The following is a 19,715-nucleotide window of genomic DNA, read 5'->3' as shown; positions in this document are numbered from 1 at the left end:
GATATCTAGTGCCAGCATTTCAACATCTACAATCCCCTATAACATCAAATAAAAAATAAACATACAATATATTTTCTCTCAAAAAGGGATATTACAGTTTGGAAAAAAATCCCATCACACGTTCTAAAATCAAAAAATAATAAAATTGCCCCCACTCAACTAAATTTCAAGCAAATATCCCAAAATTTTTGTCATTATAAGGAAACTAGAAGCAACTTTTCCTTCAAACATGATCAAATCAAAACAACTATGAAGGGCAATTAATAGCAGTACCAAGTTGTACCCAGGCAAATTCCTGTTTGTATCCAACACCTTCACAAGAGGCTTCACATGTGTATACTGCTATCGTTGCCCAATCGAGAGATTCCGCATCATTCTTCACACCAAAGTAATAAAGCAACTGAGGTAATATCTGATCAACACATTTGTACATGTATTAGATATTTCCTTCTTTGAGCTAAAGTAGAGATTCCAAGGAGGAATGTGACATTCTAAAATCAATGGGAAAATAAAAAAAGTCCACAAAGGATTAATGCAGAGGATTGATATTTTTCTCTTATTTTCGAAAATTGATCATAAAAAATTGGGATTTCCATGAAGATAAGATTATCAAGTACCTGAAATTCAAAACATAGGTGACCACCACAATAGCTGCATATGGGAATATCAGCCTTGGAAGGGCGACCACCTAATATGGGCCACAGTGGTTTAGAACCAGCACTCCGGCAATATCTGTTTTTGTTAAAAGAAATAAACAAACATGAGAAACATAAGAAAATCAAGCAATGGAAAAGAAAAAGGAATGAACTTGAAGAAAAAATATGTAGTTCTAAATGCAATATCTTCAGCTTTTTCATTTTTATGGATTAAGTAAAAGATTACGAATGACATTTGTTAGTTTGTTACTTAAACAGATCTATATAAGCATATTTTGTTGTCTTCTTTCACAACGCCATCCTATATTACTAGACTCGGGTGTAAGTGCCGAATACGGACATGAATTTGGTGGAACCTTGGAGGTCATATCCCCATATCTATGGGTCGGGCATGAATGCTGGGCATGGATGCTTTAAGAAAAATGAAGAGTCGAAGTAATATTGATGCCATCCTCCATATCAAGGTAATGTAACATATGTAGCTTTATAGTTTATACAAACCATACACAGTAGAGACACTACTCACAAGTGGTGTGCTGGAATCCCGATATCTTCTTCTAAACTGTTATATGGTGCACAAGAAGTCAAAAAAGCATTCAAGTTCTCACCTCAAAACTTGTTCAGGAGCCTTGCCTATCCGCTCTTGGAAAGAAGCCCAACTCTTTTTGTCACCATCTCCCTATACAACAAAGGATGCGAGCATTAAGAGACTTGGAACAAGAATGCATAACATGCCACTGCAATAGTACTGGTATCGATACCTCAAAAGTATCCATAAGTGACTTCATTGTGTCATCAACCTTGTTTCTAGGTATCAATGAATTATCGGTATGTTCCTCATCTCCAGACATCTCTGTATCATATTCACTTTCGTGTTCGTTTTTCATCTCATACTCCGGCCATAAACTCTTGCTTGCAACTGTTTACAGGCAACATTTTAGTACAAGAGAATTCAGAAAGTTTCACAACTAACATTTGTTTAGACTCTGCAGTTCAAATACACATTCACTCTGTTCTTAAAAGTTATCCCAGAAGAAAATGGCAGAAGCCTTGGCCATTAACATGCCAATTTACATGCATAGCTGATTCCAAGTCAATACCCAGGCGGTTAATATCAATTAATACTTGCCTTTTGGGGCTTTAATTTGTGCAACTCCACCATGACAGGCATTGGAGTCAGATGACTGAGGTGAAAGACTCAGCTGCTGGCATTCAAGTTTATGACCTGCACGCCAGTGCATGACCTGAAAAGTAAGAAAACAGGAAGGGTAAGCAAACAATCTTCTAACAAGTGAAAATAACCAACACTTAAAAACCCTACCTACCTGGTGCTTTTGTGAGCAATATCGTGCTACTTTACAACTACTACAGAACTTATCTCCTTTCCAGGTGCCACACCAGTTACATAGTGGAGCTGCAACAAGCATACAAGGGGGAAAATACCATTATGAGCGTGAATGGAATTAATGAACCCAATTTGTGTTGGCTAATACAGTGATGCAACAAGGGGCTAATAAGCTAACGTTGACTCCTAGCATAAAATGGTCAATATAATGTAATGGTCAAGGAAAAATTGAGTGCATATAATCATGAATAAGGCAATTAAGCAAAATCCACAATAATGTCAACTTAAACAAATATTTAATGACATATAAAAACAGAAATAAATTAGGAAAAGAGCATGAAATCAACTTCAACTTAAACCAGTATTTAATGACATAAAAACTGAAATAAAAATCAGAAAAGAACATGAAATCAACAGCAAGGGAACTCATAGCAGGATCGCACTGCATTATGGATACACTCAAGAGAAAATTTATTTTCATGATGGAAAAAGCTTTCTTCTATGTTATTCCACTTTCCTTTTTAAGTAATAATATGGGTCATAAGAAACTTTGCATTAAAATTTTAAGAAGCTTCCCTCTTCTAATCAACCATCAAATCTATGGAATCCCAGAGATCTGCCAAGAAAAACTTGTATAACAAAGCTCAAGTTTCCCAGAATTACAATTGCTGGGAGTGATGAAGTACAGGTGGTGAAAAGAAATAAGCAGAGGGGAGGAAATGAGTTTGTCTTGTCTGATGAAGAAGAAAATAGAAGAAATTGAGGATGAAAAGTAGATTAAACAACTATATCCAAAGTGTTGATAGTTTCCCTCTGTTTTCTCAATATACGGATGAAATGAACCTGAAGGATTTAAATGAAAGCAAACCCATTCCTTCCTACTTCTATTTCCACCTAAAGAATGAAGGGAAATGCATTCTCTCATCTTTCCCCTTTTTTTCCTGGTTTCAACTTTCCCTTATTGCCCTACTTAAGATGGTGAAAATCAAAAGTTGGCAACATAACGCAAAACTCATTCCTTCTAATCAAGCACATAATGAATGCTGAGGTAATAAGATATACACCCACACAAACTTAGTTACATTCTCATACGTATACGTGGTATACAAAAAAAAACTGCAATATTGTCATTAAATTTGAAATAGAATTTAATAACTAAACAGAACCCAAAGTTACCTCCAGAGGTTAAAGGTTTGTCGGTAGCATTGCCTTCAGGGGGTTTACTTGAATAAAAAGAATTTGCACGAGGCAATTGGCAACGAAAAACCTTCACACTTGAGAAAAAAATACAGAATCAGAAAGATACTAGCACACTGAAAATACTAGCATTGAGATGGAAAAAAGCAAGAATTTGATATACCTCCTTGATTGCTTATCCGGATGACGCTTCCATTGTTCATGTTGATCTCGGAGAAGACATTTCATAGACAGACACATGAATACAAATAATGTTCGATGAAATGTTGAGTCTTTTTCAACTAATGGAGCATAAACCTAGGAATTCAGTCAAGATGAAAATTAGCACAATCAGCCCACTTCTGCCCCTCTGTCTCCCAAGCATATGGTAACTCGTATCAAAGAGAAATACTCCATGGCGTAAATAAGTCAAACTATAACTACCAAAAGAGCTTTCAGCTTTGGAAATTTCAAGTAAGGAGTCAAACAAAGTGATGCAGAAGGATAATCAAGCATTTTTATATTTCTAATATAACAAAAATATAAAACAAAATATGACATTTATTGGAATTGATTCAAGTTTAAAGTAGAACTCAAGTCTGACAAAGCATTACAATTCAAATAACCAAAAAAGGTACCTGGAGTAGGAATTGCAGGGGTTCTCCGCATACATCACAGACACAAGACATTCTTGTAGGCAAATTATCTGGGTCCAACCAAGCCTGCAAAGAAAACAATATCATAAAAACCCCCAAAATGTATACGTTTTTACTGTTCAATTAGCAAAGATATTATAGAAAAGCAAAAAGAAGAAGAAGAAATAAGGTTTACTGGGACGCCTCCAGCTTTGCTTGGAAACTGCTGGCGAAGAAGTGACCAGCTGTGTTCAGGCTTTTCTACAAACCCAAGAATTACAGATTCCTGTTCTTCTTCATCATCGTCGTCTTCGTCTTCGCCATTATCATCCTCGTCAACAGCGATGTTTTCGTCATCGTCATCGTCAAGGTTAGTAATTCGGAGGCCCTTGAGCTCATCCACGGAATCTCCCTTGCCATTAATATCCATCTCGTTGCCGCTTTTTCAAAAAATCGTTAAAAATAACAACACTGTTTCAAAATTGACAAGCTTTTTTATTTGTATTAGAGACAGCAGGGAGATAAGAGAACTGAAGAATCAGCTGCGGCGGTGGACTGATGGCAGTGGATTCAACTGGCGGCGGAGGAGGTTAAAGCTTCAAGTGATAGTATCGAACTTGGTTTCAATGGATTTTAAGCTGCTCTCGGTTGAAAATAGAAAAATTAAAATAAAGTTATCATCTTTCCTTTGTAGGTAATCAAATTATCATCTTCATTGCCTAAAAAATATGGGTTAGAAATTGGTATCCCAGCCCAACTTTTCAATGGTTAAAGTTAAACAGCCTTTAAAAAAGCCCAATTATATAAATCATCAAATTATGTTGTTTTATTTGCTTATTTTGTTTTTTCGATTTTTGGTTTTCAATTTTTTTTGGTAGAAAGAAAAATAGGCCAAGCCTAAAAATTCGAGAAACTAATTACTACTAGAGGTGATCATGGGCCGGGCTTAGACAAAATTTTAGGCTCGTTTTCTAAGCCCGTGCTCGGTCCGGCCTAAAATATGAGCCTAAAATTTTGTCCAAGCCCGGCCCGAAAGAAAATTGCTAAGCCCGAGCCCAACCCGACCCATATTAAATTTTACAACACCAAGATAGCATCAAAAACCTGCAAAATATAATCAACCAACCAGAATATCTATACATTAACCAATCAACATATTTAATTTTATAACAAACTATAAATTGTAAGCTAAATTAAATTTATTGGTCAGCTAATGTTTTTAACTGATTAATACATATATATTTATTTAAATAGAATTATAATCAATTAAATTTTTTTATTCTAAGGGCACGTTTGGTTCGCTTTAATGAAATAGAGGCGTAATGGAATAGAGGCGTAATAGGTAATCCTTTTGTTTGGTTGAATGGAATAGAATATAGCCGTAATAGTATTCTTGTGTTTGGTTGAATGGAATGATGGTGTAATAACATAAGGTAAAAAGCTAAAATGACTAGAATACCCTTAGCAAAATTTTTTTAGGTAGATGATTATTGTTATTGTTATTAAATTTTAATAAGATTATTATTATAAACAATAAATAATTTAATCATATTTTAACATAATTATTATTAAATATAATTTAATAAAAATATATAATTTAATAAAAATATATGAATTTACTAAAATCATAATATATAATACTATAAAATATAATTTAAAATAATTATTATTAAATATATTTTAATAAAAATATATAATTTAATAAAATTTTTAGTATTAAATATTCTTATATGAATTTACTAAAATCATAATATATAATACTATAAAATATAATTTAAAATAATTATTAAATATAATTTATAATCTACTTTATTATTTTTAAACTGCAATACATATTTAATGTGCTAAAATATCATTAGTGGAACAAATAATTTAATTATTTTACAATAAAAAATATTAGCAGTAATAAATAATTTTAGAATTATATTTTGCATAAACATAATTTTCATATATTAACAAAAGGTTAAATGAAATTCTTGAAATTCTATGTCATAATCCATATGTTATACAGTTTTGCCATATCAAAAAGTTAGAACATTGTAATGACATACCATCCCAAATATTACAAACAGAAAAAAGTTACGAAAATATCATCAAAAAAGCATAATTTTTAATGGTCAGCAAGAAATCATCTGACCCATTCCAACCGCACATCAGACGGCAAACTAATGAAAATGAGCATTTGAGTTGGATGATCTGGAATTTTACTCAATGCTCGAAACCGCTCATCCACAGTTAAACCTTCTATTTCACATAAGGTTGGATATAAATTTGTAGCTTTTTCTTGGATGATCTGGAATTCTTCTGACCTTTGTTGAACTACCACATCGGAGGCAATACTCCTTCTGATTTGTTCGCCAATGGCCCGCATGTTTTCCACCAATAAAGTGGCAGCATCATGAACTGAAGAAGAAAAATGATCACTTGCATCAGAATTCTTTTTTTTCTTATTTGAAGATGAGGAACGCCCTTGGTTTCTATCTGGTTGCGGCTCCGTAGCAGAAACATCCATGTCATCCAAAGAGACATTAGCATCGCAGTCATAGAATTCGTTTCTTTCTTCATTAATATCTGCAGTAGGTACATCTTTAACATTTATTTCTTCAAGAACATCAGCGGCTGTTTGAGCATCTTTCCCAGTCGCTCGATCTCTTGCGTATATGGCAGTAAGTTGGTCGTAGTAAGGGAAACTACGATGTCTGAATTGACCAGCTTCTTTATGACTCTATAAAAATGAGGAAATCATATTAGTTATAAGTTTGGTAAAAACAAGATAATAATGACTTGAACTCATTCTTACCTTTAAATAAGAGTCCCAAACCGCATCTTCAGCAACAACGACCTGCCTATGCTCGTCCCAACCAAAACCGCTATTGTTTTGGCCATTAAGCATGTCATACACGATTGACCAATCCCTTTTTAATAACCTAATACTTGACTCAATATTAGGTCTAGCCTTCAACATTGCATTGGGTAAAGCCTTTTCTAACATTTTTTCCAACTCGTTTAAATAACCGGTTTTGAACCCCGTATCAGCATTAAATGTTCCAACATTGTGCAAGTCCACCATGCAGGAAACCAATGCTGCATCTTCTTCTAGAACCTATTTCCTTTTGGTTCCTCGAGACGCTTGGGAAGGAACATTTGATTCTGAAACACCTGACATAATTATCTTAAGAAAAAAAACAAATTAAAATTAAGTTTAATATCATGAATCAAAAGGTAAACACTTTATAAAATTAAAATTGAGTTCAATATCATGAATCAAAAATTCAACACTGTATAAAATTATAACACATGATGAATGAAAAACAATCAAATTATAATTCAACAAGTTTAGTACAGTACAAAAAACACAAAAACACCACCAAAGTTTCACAAACTAGATACATAAAATAACATAAACAAATTAACTCAAACTCATTTTCTCCCTAAACCTAACTAATTTCTAGATGCTTGCCATTCATCGAACATTTGGTTGGCTAGTTCCATCCTCCAAGTAGCCCAAACATCCGATGGATGAATATTGACGATATTCGGTTCATCGTCATCTACCACATTACTAGGTAATCATTCTCCCACCTCCGTTTCAATAGGATCAATACTCATATGTGTTCGAATAAAATTATGGAGCAAACAACATGCAATAATGATTCTATTGTGCACCCTTACAGGATAGAATGATGGGCTCCTAAGTATTCCCCATCTAAGTTTTAATAACCCAAAGCATCTTTCAATAACATTACGTGATGAGGCATGTTTCATATTAAAAAATTCTTGCGAAGTACTTGGCTGATAACCCTGACACCACTCATTCAAATGATATCGTTGTCCTTTAAAAAATGCAAGCAATCCCTCATAATTTGTGTATCCAGCATCAACTAGATAATAACAACCTGTAAATTTTTTTTTAAATGATTAATTCCCCAAAAAAGTTTGATCATAATGAATAATTCAAAGTCCTCTAACTATCCACTTTACCATGAGGAACTTTTAGTCCATGTCTCCTACTAATGGCATCTCGAAGAATTCGTCCATCAGCAACAGAACCTTCCCAGCCAGGAAGAACATAAACAAATTGCATTTCAGGTGTACAAACACCTAGCATATTTGTTGCTATGTCACCTTTTCGCGTTCGATATCTAGGTTTATCAACTGTTGGAACCCTAATCTTGATGTGGGTTCCATCAAGAGCACCTAAGCAATTCTATATCACATGTTATAAAACCTTGAGTTAGGATACTAAATTTAAATCTAAATCAACTAAATTATGTACAAGCTATATATAAAACTCAGTCCAATACCTTAAACCATTTCCACATTGTGTCTGAAGAATCTGCTGTAATTGGCTCTGCCTTTTTAAATAACACATCTTGTAAGCGTATGACAGCATTTAAAACACTATGAAATGATCTGCTAACAGTTTCCCCGGACCTATTGAAGTGATGCTTAATAACTCGATTTTTAAGGTGATGGGAAATGATATGTAAAAACATTGTCACTTGCTCATCAACAAGCATGTGCCTTGACGACTTCAATCCCCCTAACGTTTGTAACATCTCACATAGTTTGAAAAAGACAAATCTATTCATCCTAACTTGTTCAATACAGGTCTCGTCACTAGCATATATAAGCCTTTTCACATAATCCCGTTGTGCATAAAAATCTAAAATATAAGACCTAATCCTTGGTCAATAAGTATGTAGGCTATCGATGGCACCCAATGGAAGTAAAAACTAACTCGCAATTCTACAGATTTGCAACCATATTGTCAATGCAATACCAATTCTTTTACGCCTCACACTTTGTGCAATTAAAGACAGACGAGCCATTACTGCAACATATTAATGTATTCCATATTGTCAAATCGTAGTTAAAAGGGTCACATTTCTCCAATCATAATTTCAATAACAGTAAAATAAAATTAAATAATTTAATTGCCAAAGAACTTACAGTGATTGTTTGAAAAGAAGATGTTCACTATGGGTGGAGGAAGCAATCAAACAAGCCGCTTCAATAGGAAGCAATAACACACTATCAAAGAAAAATGAACAATACAAATTTAGAATCTTAACGAAGCAAAAAATAGAAATTAAAATTATCTTTGCAATTTAATTAAATTTATATAAAATAAATTTTAAAATTATTTTATTTAAATTCATATCGAACAGGACCAACCTAATATCATTTGACATAAGCCAACCAAGGCGAACTACTACCATTTTTGCATCTTTTAAATATGATTTTTTTAATCTTATCAAAATAAAAAAAATCCACTATACAAGTAATTTATCCAGCATTTTAGTTAATTTTAATTACGATTATTATTTGGTACCATAACCAAAATTATGATATCAACATGTGTCTCATTATTTATTTTTATTTTTAAATGAAAATTAAGAATAAAGTGATAGTTTCTTAACTTCAATGTGGATTTGCAAATTTTTTACCACTAATATTTTGAATAATTGTTTTTTAATCAAGTTGTTTACTTGATTATATCTAATGATCCAATTTTTATTTTATTTTATTTACTCATGATTGGAATGGGTTTAATTTATAATGGTTCAAAAGTCGATATATATTGTATATTATTAAAATAATATTTTTAATTAATGTGTTGTATATAAATATACACATTTAATTAGTTTTATTTTTAATAAAATATTTCTAATTAATTCCTTCAATTTTAATCACATTACAATTTTAATTAAGTTGTTTAACAAGTCTTGTAATTGCTCGAATATAATTTTCGAACTACCTCAACTTAAGAAATTCGATCCTAAATTCAAATTTTTCAATACCAATAAAAATTAACTTATTGCATCACCACTTGCAAAATATAACTATAAAAACATTACGATGGAGTAAACTGCAAAAAAAATAGAACATACCGTTCTCATAGACACCGAAACTTGAGCTAAATGATAAAGTATCGTAATTGAGCCCATGATCCCTTAAATACTTATCATGGTCGATATAACTCCTCAAGGGAGCAACATCTATCACTCTATCGTCTAAGCTAATGCTTATAACAGAGGTATCAAACATCTTATTATATCCCTTACATTCACAACAAAGAATTCCAGCAAAACCAAAGTAACATGAATACAAACAAGCAAAATAGAAGGAATTCATTCAAACTTGTGCTTTAAAATTGTAGTGCACACTCACAGCTTCATAAAGGAAAAAAAGAAGAGGGAAAATCTTGAAAATAATACATTTTCCTTTCTGATAAGCTTGCAACCTTCAACAGGATCAAAACCAGGAGGCAAATTTCCACTTGGGATTGGCTCTATCTGCAGAATAGAAAAGTTTCATGGATTGTGATGCGCAAGTCCAGTATTACAATTGAAAAAAATAAGGTAAAATTGAAAAAACATGAAGCTGAAGATCTGTTGTTAATTGTGATGCACAAGTTTTGTATTACAATTTCAGGCATCATAAAATGTTTTGTAAAACTATCCAGGCACTCACACATTTGGCAGCACATGAAGCATAAGAAAGGAAACTCTATGAGAGGTTTACATGAAGCATGCTTCACTCAGTAATACCATATATACGATGTCATAATAGGCAAATCATACATGATATATTTGTCACTAGATCTTACAGAAGCAAAACTAACATGCTAAAGCTGCCCATCGATTGATCCAAGCCCAAATTTACACCTAATTTCTAGTGAAACTGAGCTGAGACAATAACTACATCATAATCTAACACTATGCTCCAGCACCAGCAATTTCCATTGGATCAATATTGCAGATACCATAATTTTATTTGCACCAGCAGATACCATAATTGCACTTATAGATTCTAGAAACTCGTACTTCTTTTTTGTTTCAATATTCATTAGAAAATTTACCTGTTTTCCTTAAACCAAAAAGAAAAGTCATGAAATCGTGCATGAAATATAACAAGAATTGAACATAAATAAGCAGGGAGTTTCACAGCCGAAGTGAACATACTAAATTGAAGCGGGTTCTTTCAAAAGCAGATTTTGAATTCTCTAGTTACTTACGAGATCTTGGAAAGAATGCTCAAGATTTGCACTTAAAACATCAAATATTTGCACCTAATATTCAAGATTTCACCTAGTGGACTCGGAGGTATTTAAAATTTTATCAATGCAGATCAGAATAAGCTATCAGATACTGGAGACAACAGAATAGATACCTAAGCAGAAAAGACCAAAGTGTGTAAACATTCCATCCAGGTAACTAGAAACATACTTTTCCACATTAAGGTGAGCAAAGAGAACGAATCAAGCACATAAGTTTTCAAGAAAAAGGCATAACATCAGGATATATAGTTCAAATACAAAAGAAGTACAATTATTACAAGCTAATGTGATATCAGATCCATAGTTCAATGATCAAGAGAAACATGTCTTCTCTTTCTTTCTGATGGTACGAAAACAGTTAAACATTTACCAAATAATGGACCAGGTTCAAAATGACAGAAAAGTGAGAGAACTAGTGAAAGACAAAGAGGATACTATACGAATATCATCTCTCAGCCTTCTTTAAAACAAGTACAATAATTACATCTTGACTAAAGACTCCGTTATGAAGAGTCACTTTCATCTTAAAGAGATGATCGATCAGCTAGTATTTTTGTATGGCTGACCTGTAACAAACATGTAGGAAGTCAATAATTAAAGAAGAGCATACCTCTTCTAGCATAGCAACAACATCTCCCGGTGTGTTCTTCTTCAAAGACACGAACTTTTCACGTGCCTGGCAGTACAGAGCATTTAGCAAAAAGCATTATCTACTCAAAAATCAAGGAACATGATGCTTTTAATGGTTTTATTATGCTTACTTGGCGATTTTCATTAAATTTTAGAGGAAAAGCAGCTAATATTTAAGACTAATATAAATCCATCCGCATAACTTTTGAATTCACAGCACTTGTATCAGTAAATCCACTGGAGAACATTGAAGATAATAAACTAGCAACTAGTCTTTTTCCATTACATCATAATCTATAAGTGCACTTTAAACTGATAATTAATAGAACTATGGTATCTGCAACTCGCTATTATCATATAATAAAATGATAAAATTAATCATGGGGAATCCTTTTGTGAGATGCATTAGAATTTTATTTACACTAAAAGATTGCTAGGAATGTTCCCAGTCCAAGATGAAAAAGATAGCTGTTTTAGCAATCAAGCATGGTTATCCTCGACATACAAACTTGAACTGGAATTTGGTCTGCTAAGTTTTCAGAAAATTACCAATCTAAAAACGTGCCTATATGATATACTAGGAACAAGATGATTAAAAGATGCATACAGATAATTACATAAATAGAGGCTGCCAAAGCTATATACCTTAGTTGGTTGTTGTGTTCTTCTTTCCTCCTGCAAAAATTATGGTTAATTGTTAAATTTTCTCATCAAAAGCAATGCATACAGATTTATACGAATTACTAAACCAAAATTTTCATGCTTTAAAAACATCTGAAGCTCAATTCTGTTTTTGCATTTATACAAAAGTTGAATTAGAAAGGTTTTCTTCAGGGTTTATTTGTATTTGAAGAGCACCAATCTGGTTTTGGTCGACAAAACAATCAAATGAGTTCTAAAAATAAACAGCATCGAGCCGGTGGGAATAACCGGTGGGAATAAATAAATAAAATGATAAAAAAGAAAATAGAAGCTACAAGAAAATAAGTTCTAAAAATCATGAGGAAGAAAATAAAAATCTAAATTAAGTAAAAAAAGAGAAGAAGCACTTGCTGAGAGTCGGCGAAAGATGCCGATATGACGGTGGAGGTGACTTTGCTAGTAGCTTCTGTTGATGTTGGGAGGGAGAGGGTGGAGGTCGATTTCGGGTAGGGAGGGAGGGTAAAACAGACACCGTTTTGGGAAGACGTCCGTAATATAATCGTCGTTTTGGGAAGGGAATACAAAAGCAGAGAATTTGGGGAGTAGGATGGAATGAGGTTTCTTGAAGAAAAAGAACTACCAAGGTTTAGCACAACCGGGAAAAATTGGCACTTTTTAATCTTTACTTCATTCCCGTTACACGACAATGAGCAAAGAGGGGCAGCTGTAATAGGCTCAATTTGCCCCGGCCCACACAATAAAATAAACCAAATTAAAAAAAATAGGTCCAATGAAATAGCAGTCCAAATTACAAAAACAATAGGCCCAACATGGCTCAAACCCAATTACACTTAACCTAGCCCGGTTGCATAAGCCCAACACCCAATAGCCCACTATGTTTTAGGAAACAAAAACCCTAGGGTTTCTAACTCCCCTTCAGCCCCCAAGTGCCGCAGCCAGCAGTCTCCTTGCACGTATTGCGCCTGCGCACGTGTAACCGCTCCACGCCAGCCTCTGCACTCACGCGTCTCCGTACCTGTACCTGCACAGAGAACAAACAAACACACACGAAGGGAGCAGCAAAAAATGGACAGAAGAGGGAACAGAGGGGATTTTCGGGGATTTTCCTTGATTTTTCTTTTGATTTCTTTTTTTTCTTTCTTTCAATAACTCGACTATATATGAAGCCAAAAACAATGTAAGAAAGGGGGGATGATAAAAAAAAGGATGGAAAGAAAAAAAAGGAATAAAAAAGAGTCTTTGAAGGTGATTTTCGAGTTTTTTTTCTATTCTTGTTCTTTTTTATATACACACATACTGAGTACAAAGAAAAGGGGGGATTCACCATTTCTTTTGCGTCTTGCACTGCACATTTTTATTTTTTTCTTTGATACGAAAAACAGAAAAGAAAAGGGAACCTTTACCTGGGTTTGGCGTCGCCGAATCCCTCCTCCATTCGGATTGGAGTTGAATGGATGGGGGGCGGGGGGCTTTCGGTCCTTGATGCGGCGCAGAGAGAGTTTGTCTTTCTTTTTCCTTAGCTTTTGATTAGGGAGGCATCTGATAGCTTAGAGTTTGGTTTTTTTAACCACAAAGGAAACGGCGTCGTTTGGAGTCAAGGCCATGGCTTCAAAACGGCGTCGTTTGAAGGCAATACCCGATGACCCGACCAGAATGCGGCTTGATCCGCGCGTCTTGGTAGGGGAGGGGATATTTGCATGCTAAGTCCCTTTTATTTCATGCCGTAGTTCAATCTGGTTTTTTGCTATTTTCATCTTGGTCGTGTAATTTTCTGCTGATTTCACTTTGATCCTTATTGAAATGCAGCGTTTTAAGGGGTAGGGATTAATTTCCTTTTGACCCCTCTTTGTTGCTCGCGTGTTCAATGTGGTTCGCGCCCTAATAGTTATTTTGAATTGGCTCTTAAATTTCAGCCTTGATTTCAAATTAGTCATTCTGTTGTTTTTACTATTGTTATTATTTTTATTACTATTTATTATTATGTTAGATTATACTGCTATGTACCTATTTATATATTATTTTATTAGACTATTATTTTTTAAACTGTTTCATAATACATATACGTACATACGTAATATATATTGTTTATTTTTAAACTATATATATATTTTTTATACATATAACTTTCATTAAAATTATTTTTACCTCACATACATATGATAGATTTCCTTTGATTATAATTATTTACCTTAAAGTTGTCTTGTAAATATGTTTGTATATTTTTAAACCAACGTTTTTCTTTTACATACATATATAATTATTTTCTTTAAAAAAAAAACCCCTACTTCATATGTCACTTGTTTCAACCTTTTTATATATTATTATGTATGTATATTATTTGGTATATTATATATTTTCCTTATGTATTTGCTTTAAATTCGTTTCGTTATTATTTTTTATATAGTATTTCTTTTATTTTCCTTTAAATCTATTGCAAACTCGTATATATATGCATTATTATGACGAATTTTTATGCATATAATTTATTGTACATTGATAAATTTTGAATCTTCTCCCTTGTGTATTTTTTTATTTTACTTTAAAACTTATTATACTTTGTTTGTATTGATTTGCTTAATATTCCTTATAATTCATTTGCTTTTAATGTTAATATTTGTAATATGTGATGTGAGATAATTGCTCTTAGGTAAATTGTATTGTTTGCTCGTACATCTTGCTTCTTTGACATTCATTAGTATACGTTTTAATTTACGAATAATCAATTCGCATGGTACATTATTATATAATCGTTTTTATTCATTCAAAAGATTACAAATTACAAAGTTATTTCATTCAAAAAAACTTTCAAAAATACTCGAAGTTTAGAATCTTCGAGAGAATTGAGCCCTGACGTATTGGGTTCCAATTTTCCTCGTCGAATCTAAATAATCGAATATTTTTTAAACATGGAAATTTCAAATAAAAACCCATTCTCGGGAATTCGACACGTTGTGTCCTAACGCATTGGATATGACATGTTATTTTCTCGAGACGAGGATTTTAAAAATAAAGGCAATGTTCGATATTTAGGAATTTTGTGAAATCGAACCCTAACTTATTGGGTTTTGATTTTCTCATTTGACCCAGATAATCGGATATCCTCCTCAAAATGCATAGGTTTTAAAAGACGAGAGATAAACTTAATTTTGAGGATTTAAAATGTCACACTCTAACTTACTGAATGTGATAATTTATTTCTTTGAAATAAGTGAGCCTCATCATCCAATTTATTTTATTCAAGGATCGTATTTAAAATCTTTTCAAAATTTTGACATTAAGACATTAAACAATTAATTCGGTACCAATTTTGGGCGTCACGAGGGTGCTAACCCTTCCTCGTGCGTAACCGACTCCCGAACCTGTTTTCTCAAAATTCGCAGACCTAAAATTATTTTTAAGGTGATCCGATCACACCTCAATAAAAGATCGGTGGCGACTCCCATTTTCATTTTCAAAGTCGATAATAGAAAAATTGTTTTTTCAAAAAATGGTTTCGACAGCTTGGCGACTCCACTGGGGATGCATTTAGAGAGTCAAGCCGTAAAATTGATTGTTTTGTCTTATTGTCGAAAATTAAAATTTGATTTGAAAAATTACGATCTTTTCTTTGCACTTGTTTGCATGATTATTGTAAATTAAGTTGTATATTTTGGCATCATTTTGCATAAGACTGTTTAGTCTTGTCCTTTTAAGTGGGAGTAAGAAACTAGTCCTTCGTGAGGTTTTCACCTCCGTGCAGGATAGTGGATCACTTTCGGGATACATCCGTACCTATGTCTTCGTGAGATTTTCATCTCCATGCAGCCATAGGGAAATGTGTTCCCCTGAACCGAACTTGGTCTATATGAGCCTATAATAGGTGAAGATCGAGGAATTTACTGGTTCAGGTACCTTAACTTTAGAACCAACCTTCATATAGTGGACTTAGGAACTTAGCCTAGGTAGAGCCACTCCAAATCCCTAGTATTTACCTGATTAGGTACTTTTTGTTTTTCGTGCTTGCTTATGTTTTGTTCTAACCCCTCTTGTTGTGTTTTGATTATGATTGCATTACATTGCATTTGTATCTTAGGAAAAAGATATTGATTCAAGTCCGATTACTAAATTAGAAAGCTTGTCATGGAATACGGATTCCTTGATAAAGTGGAAAACAATACGACTTCCCGAATATATTCTGAGAAACACAAGAATGGCGATGGAAGAGTTCGTGACCCTGTTTCGTGGCCTAAGGATTCAAGGCGATTGTCTAAGAGCCTCCAATGTTCCAACCCCTTAAAGAGGCGGACGAGCCTTATGAGGACGGGCAGGTGATGGATTGCAACCAAGATAAAGAGAAGGAGCTAGCAATGGCATCTATTGGCGAGATTACTTCAAGCATGCAGATGAAGAAAAAGATAGATGTTGTTTCTCGGAATATAAGGGTGATGCCGTAAATGTCTCCGTTTTATGTAAAGGAATTTGCTTTCTAGAAAATTTTTCTAAATGTAATTGAATCAGAATCAACGTCTCTTTAGGCATACATTTCATGCATTCGCATTACATGCATTAAAGTCCATTGAAAGGGTCTAATTGAGAAAATTTATTTAAGCTAATCTGGAAACCGACAAACGCTCAGCCATTAAGCATCAATACGGTACTCGTCAAAAGACTAAGGAAATGGACCAAAGATTAGAGAAATTGGAGCAAATGCAAAAGGATATGTAAGAACAGTTACAAGTACAAATGCAAGAGGGGCTAGATAAAATCCAAGAAGACATAACGGAAAAATTGATCAAGGCTCAAAAAGATGCGATGGCTGAATTGACCCACCTACTGACTAAAAATGTAAATAAAGGACAGGGTCCTATGGTCAAAGATGAAGGAGAAGACAAGGATAGACCTATCTATCCTCTAGACTTTACGCCTCTGCATGCGTAGATTCAGACCGAGGTTGGATTAGGTTCTAATCCTAGAGATAACCCAGTGAATCTTGTTATTCCTGATTTCAAAGAAATGGCTAAAAAAGAGAAGGCAAACGTCGAACTGTCAAAACAATGGGAGGATATGTGTAAATGGTTGGAGGAAAAATTCAAAGCCCTAGAAAGCGCCGATAGTCACCATGGAATCGATGCGAAAGATCTGAGCTTGGTTCCAGACTGAGTACTCCCTCATAAGTTTAAGATGCCTGAATTTGAGAAATATAGTGGGACCAGTTGCCCAGAAGCCCATATCACCATGTTCTGTAAGAGAATGACTTGGTATATTAACAATGATTAGCTATTAATACATTGTTTTCAGGATAGCCTCATTGGGGTACTGTCGAAATGGTACAATCAGTTGAGCCGTACTGAGATTGGTTCATGGAGGGACCTAGCACAGGCATTCATGAAACAATACAGTCATGTAACGATGTGGTTCCCGATAGAATCACCTTGCAAAACATGGAAAAGAAATCGAGCGAAAGTTTTAGGTAGTATGCACAGAGGTGGAGGGAGGTTGCAGTCCAGGTTCAGCCACCCCTCTTGGAGAAAGAGACAACAATGCTCTTCATCAATACGCTGAAGGCCCCGTTCATTACGCACATGTTAGGAAGTGCTACAAAAAGCTTTTCTGACATAGTTATGAATGGTGAAATGATTGAGAATGCTATAAGAGCCGGAAAAATTGAGGAGGAAGAGAGTGATAATAGGTCAACCCCAAGGAGAAGAGAAAATGACGTGAACAACACAGCTTACTCAAGGTCAGTAAGTCATCCAGGTAAAGGGGTCGCTAGTCAACAAGGTTCATCAAGACAAGAACCTTATGTGAAACAAGGCACTGAGAACCTTCAATTTACACCAATTCCGATGTCGTATAAGGAGCTGTATCAAACTTTATTCAACGCGCGCATTGTTGCCCCTCTCTACACAGCCTCCACAGCCTCCGTACCCCAGATGGCACGACGCAAATACACAATGCGAATATCATGCGGGAAATACGGGGCATTCCATAGAAAACTGCATTGTCTTTAAAAAACTGATTGAAAGGCTTATCAGTATGGGCGTCGTTACATTTGATGATTCATCCAGTGCGGAAAATCCATTACCCCAATCATAATTGATAAATGGAGCGAATGCAAGGCACAAGCAACTGAAGGAGAGACCTTGTTAAATATCCGCCCATATAAACATGGAAGTGTTCTAAGCAATTAGACTGCGGAAGAAATCCCTATAGTTTTTAGAGCTTATCTAGAGTAATGTTCAGAACATTTTGCTGTTTTAGCCTAGAAATGATAGAAATTCTTTTGTGAAATAGGCTTATGTCTGAACGTTATTATTTTAATGAAATACATCTTTGCGATTATTTTTGAGCCAATATTTTTATTCTTTACGGATAATTCTATATTCTTTCATTCTTTTGGATTTTCTTCCAAACCATCATTCATTCATTCATAATCATATTGTATAAATAATTATTCATACATTCTTTTGTATATTCTTCAGTGCTTATTATGGGTCCTCAGATATCAATGACATGAATGACACTGCTATAGACTCAGATTTTCCTCTTGAGTGATGCATGTGTTTAGACGGATCTCATGACTTTGGAAATGACATAGATCGTAGCTTATCTCCGGACTTATTGATGAGGGTTGAGCAGGAGGATAGATGGATCCTACTTCACAAGAAACCATTAGAAATTGTGAGCTTGGTAAAGATTAAAATTGACCTGACCTCAAAGATGAAACAAGACCTTGTTCAAAGGTGTCTTTGTAGGATCATACCAGGATATCTGCACAACAGCTCGATTTGCAGTATGAACGATGCAATTCTTCACCGGGGCAATGCCTTTCTCGTTGAGTCAGCATAGATTTGCCCGTTTCTATCTCTTCAAGTTTTGTTGGATTTTATCCTGATTGAAGAGGATGATCTAAAGTTTTCTATCGTAGTTTCACCCCAGAAGGCTCTATGAAAGAAATCTGATACCAAAGAAGATTTTTCACATACAAGACGAAAGTGGAATATCTTATCGAAAGGGATATCATGGACTGGCCCAATCCTAAGGGTTCAGATTCAAAAAAAAATGTCAAAATCAAAATAAAAAAGAAAAAAGAAAAAATCAAAGTCAAAAGCAAAAAAGAGAAATCAATTAAAGTTAAAATAAATATGAAAAAGAGAAAAAAGAAAAGAAAAAGAGAGGCCAAGACGAAAACCCGCAAAGGGCGCTTTGTAACTAAATGTGGTTTTGAGTTGAAAACCCAAAGAAGGGCGACTCAAACTTCGAGCAAAATAGGGCATGGACATCACCATTATCGAAGACTTCTAATGGGCATTGCTTCACTATTGAGATCATCAATTATTTCATCAAATGGATAGAGGCTATTGCATGCGTCAATGTCATCATATGTCGATATAGAATTCCAGAGATGATGGTATTGGAAATTGCATTGAACTTGAATGACAGCACGATAGCTGAAGGCTGTAATCAGTTCAAAGTCAGACACCACGGTTTGTCACTGTATTGCAAGACAATGAAGTTAAAAAAATGAAAAATGGAGAGGCTAAAGGGAAAACCTGCAAAAGGCACCT

The 19,715-nt window shown here is 34.2% G+C and overlaps 1 protein-coding gene and 1 long non-coding RNA gene across 3 annotated transcripts; both read right to left on the bottom strand.

Moving 5' to 3' along the window:
• Nucleotides 1-51: 51 nt before the first annotated feature.
• Nucleotides 52-4,512, bottom strand: LOC107916668 (programmed cell death protein 2). Of its 2 annotated transcripts, none has more exons than XM_016845996.2 (10): nt 4,009-4,512; nt 3,816-3,899; nt 3,362-3,495; nt 3,178-3,275; nt 1,982-2,070; nt 1,786-1,900; nt 1,418-1,575; nt 1,265-1,335; nt 618-732; nt 52-412 (listed from the first exon to the last, which is right to left on the bottom strand). In XM_016845996.2, the coding sequence occupies exons 1-10, from the start codon at nt 4,240-4,242 to the stop codon at nt 248-250; spliced, it is 1,263 nt and encodes a 420-aa protein (XP_016701485.1). In that variant the 5' UTR covers nt 4,243-4,512; the 3' UTR covers nt 52-247. The 2 variants fall into 2 exon arrangements, with proteins under 2 accessions (XP_016701485.1, XP_040962287.1); XM_041106353.1 differs by having other exon boundaries at nt 385-491; nt 4,009-4,486.
• Nucleotides 4,513-6,812: 2,300 nt separating this feature from the next.
• LOC121223802 (uncharacterized) lies at nt 6,813-11,515 on the bottom strand. The gene is made up of 4 exons (XR_005921192.1): nt 10,989-11,515; nt 10,034-10,111; nt 8,766-8,846; nt 6,813-6,984 (listed from the first exon to the last, which is right to left on the bottom strand). It is a non-coding gene; the product is annotated as an uncharacterized lncRNA (long non-coding RNA).
• Nucleotides 11,516-19,715: the final 8,200 nt, after the last annotated feature.

This window comes from Gossypium hirsutum, chromosome D11 (assembly GCF_007990345.1).
Source record: "Gossypium hirsutum isolate 1008001.06 chromosome D11, Gossypium_hirsutum_v2.1, whole genome shotgun sequence".
Lineage (NCBI taxonomy): Eukaryota > Viridiplantae > Streptophyta > Magnoliopsida > Malvales > Malvaceae > Gossypium > Gossypium hirsutum.
This window is presented reverse-complemented; position numbering and strand designations above follow the sequence as displayed.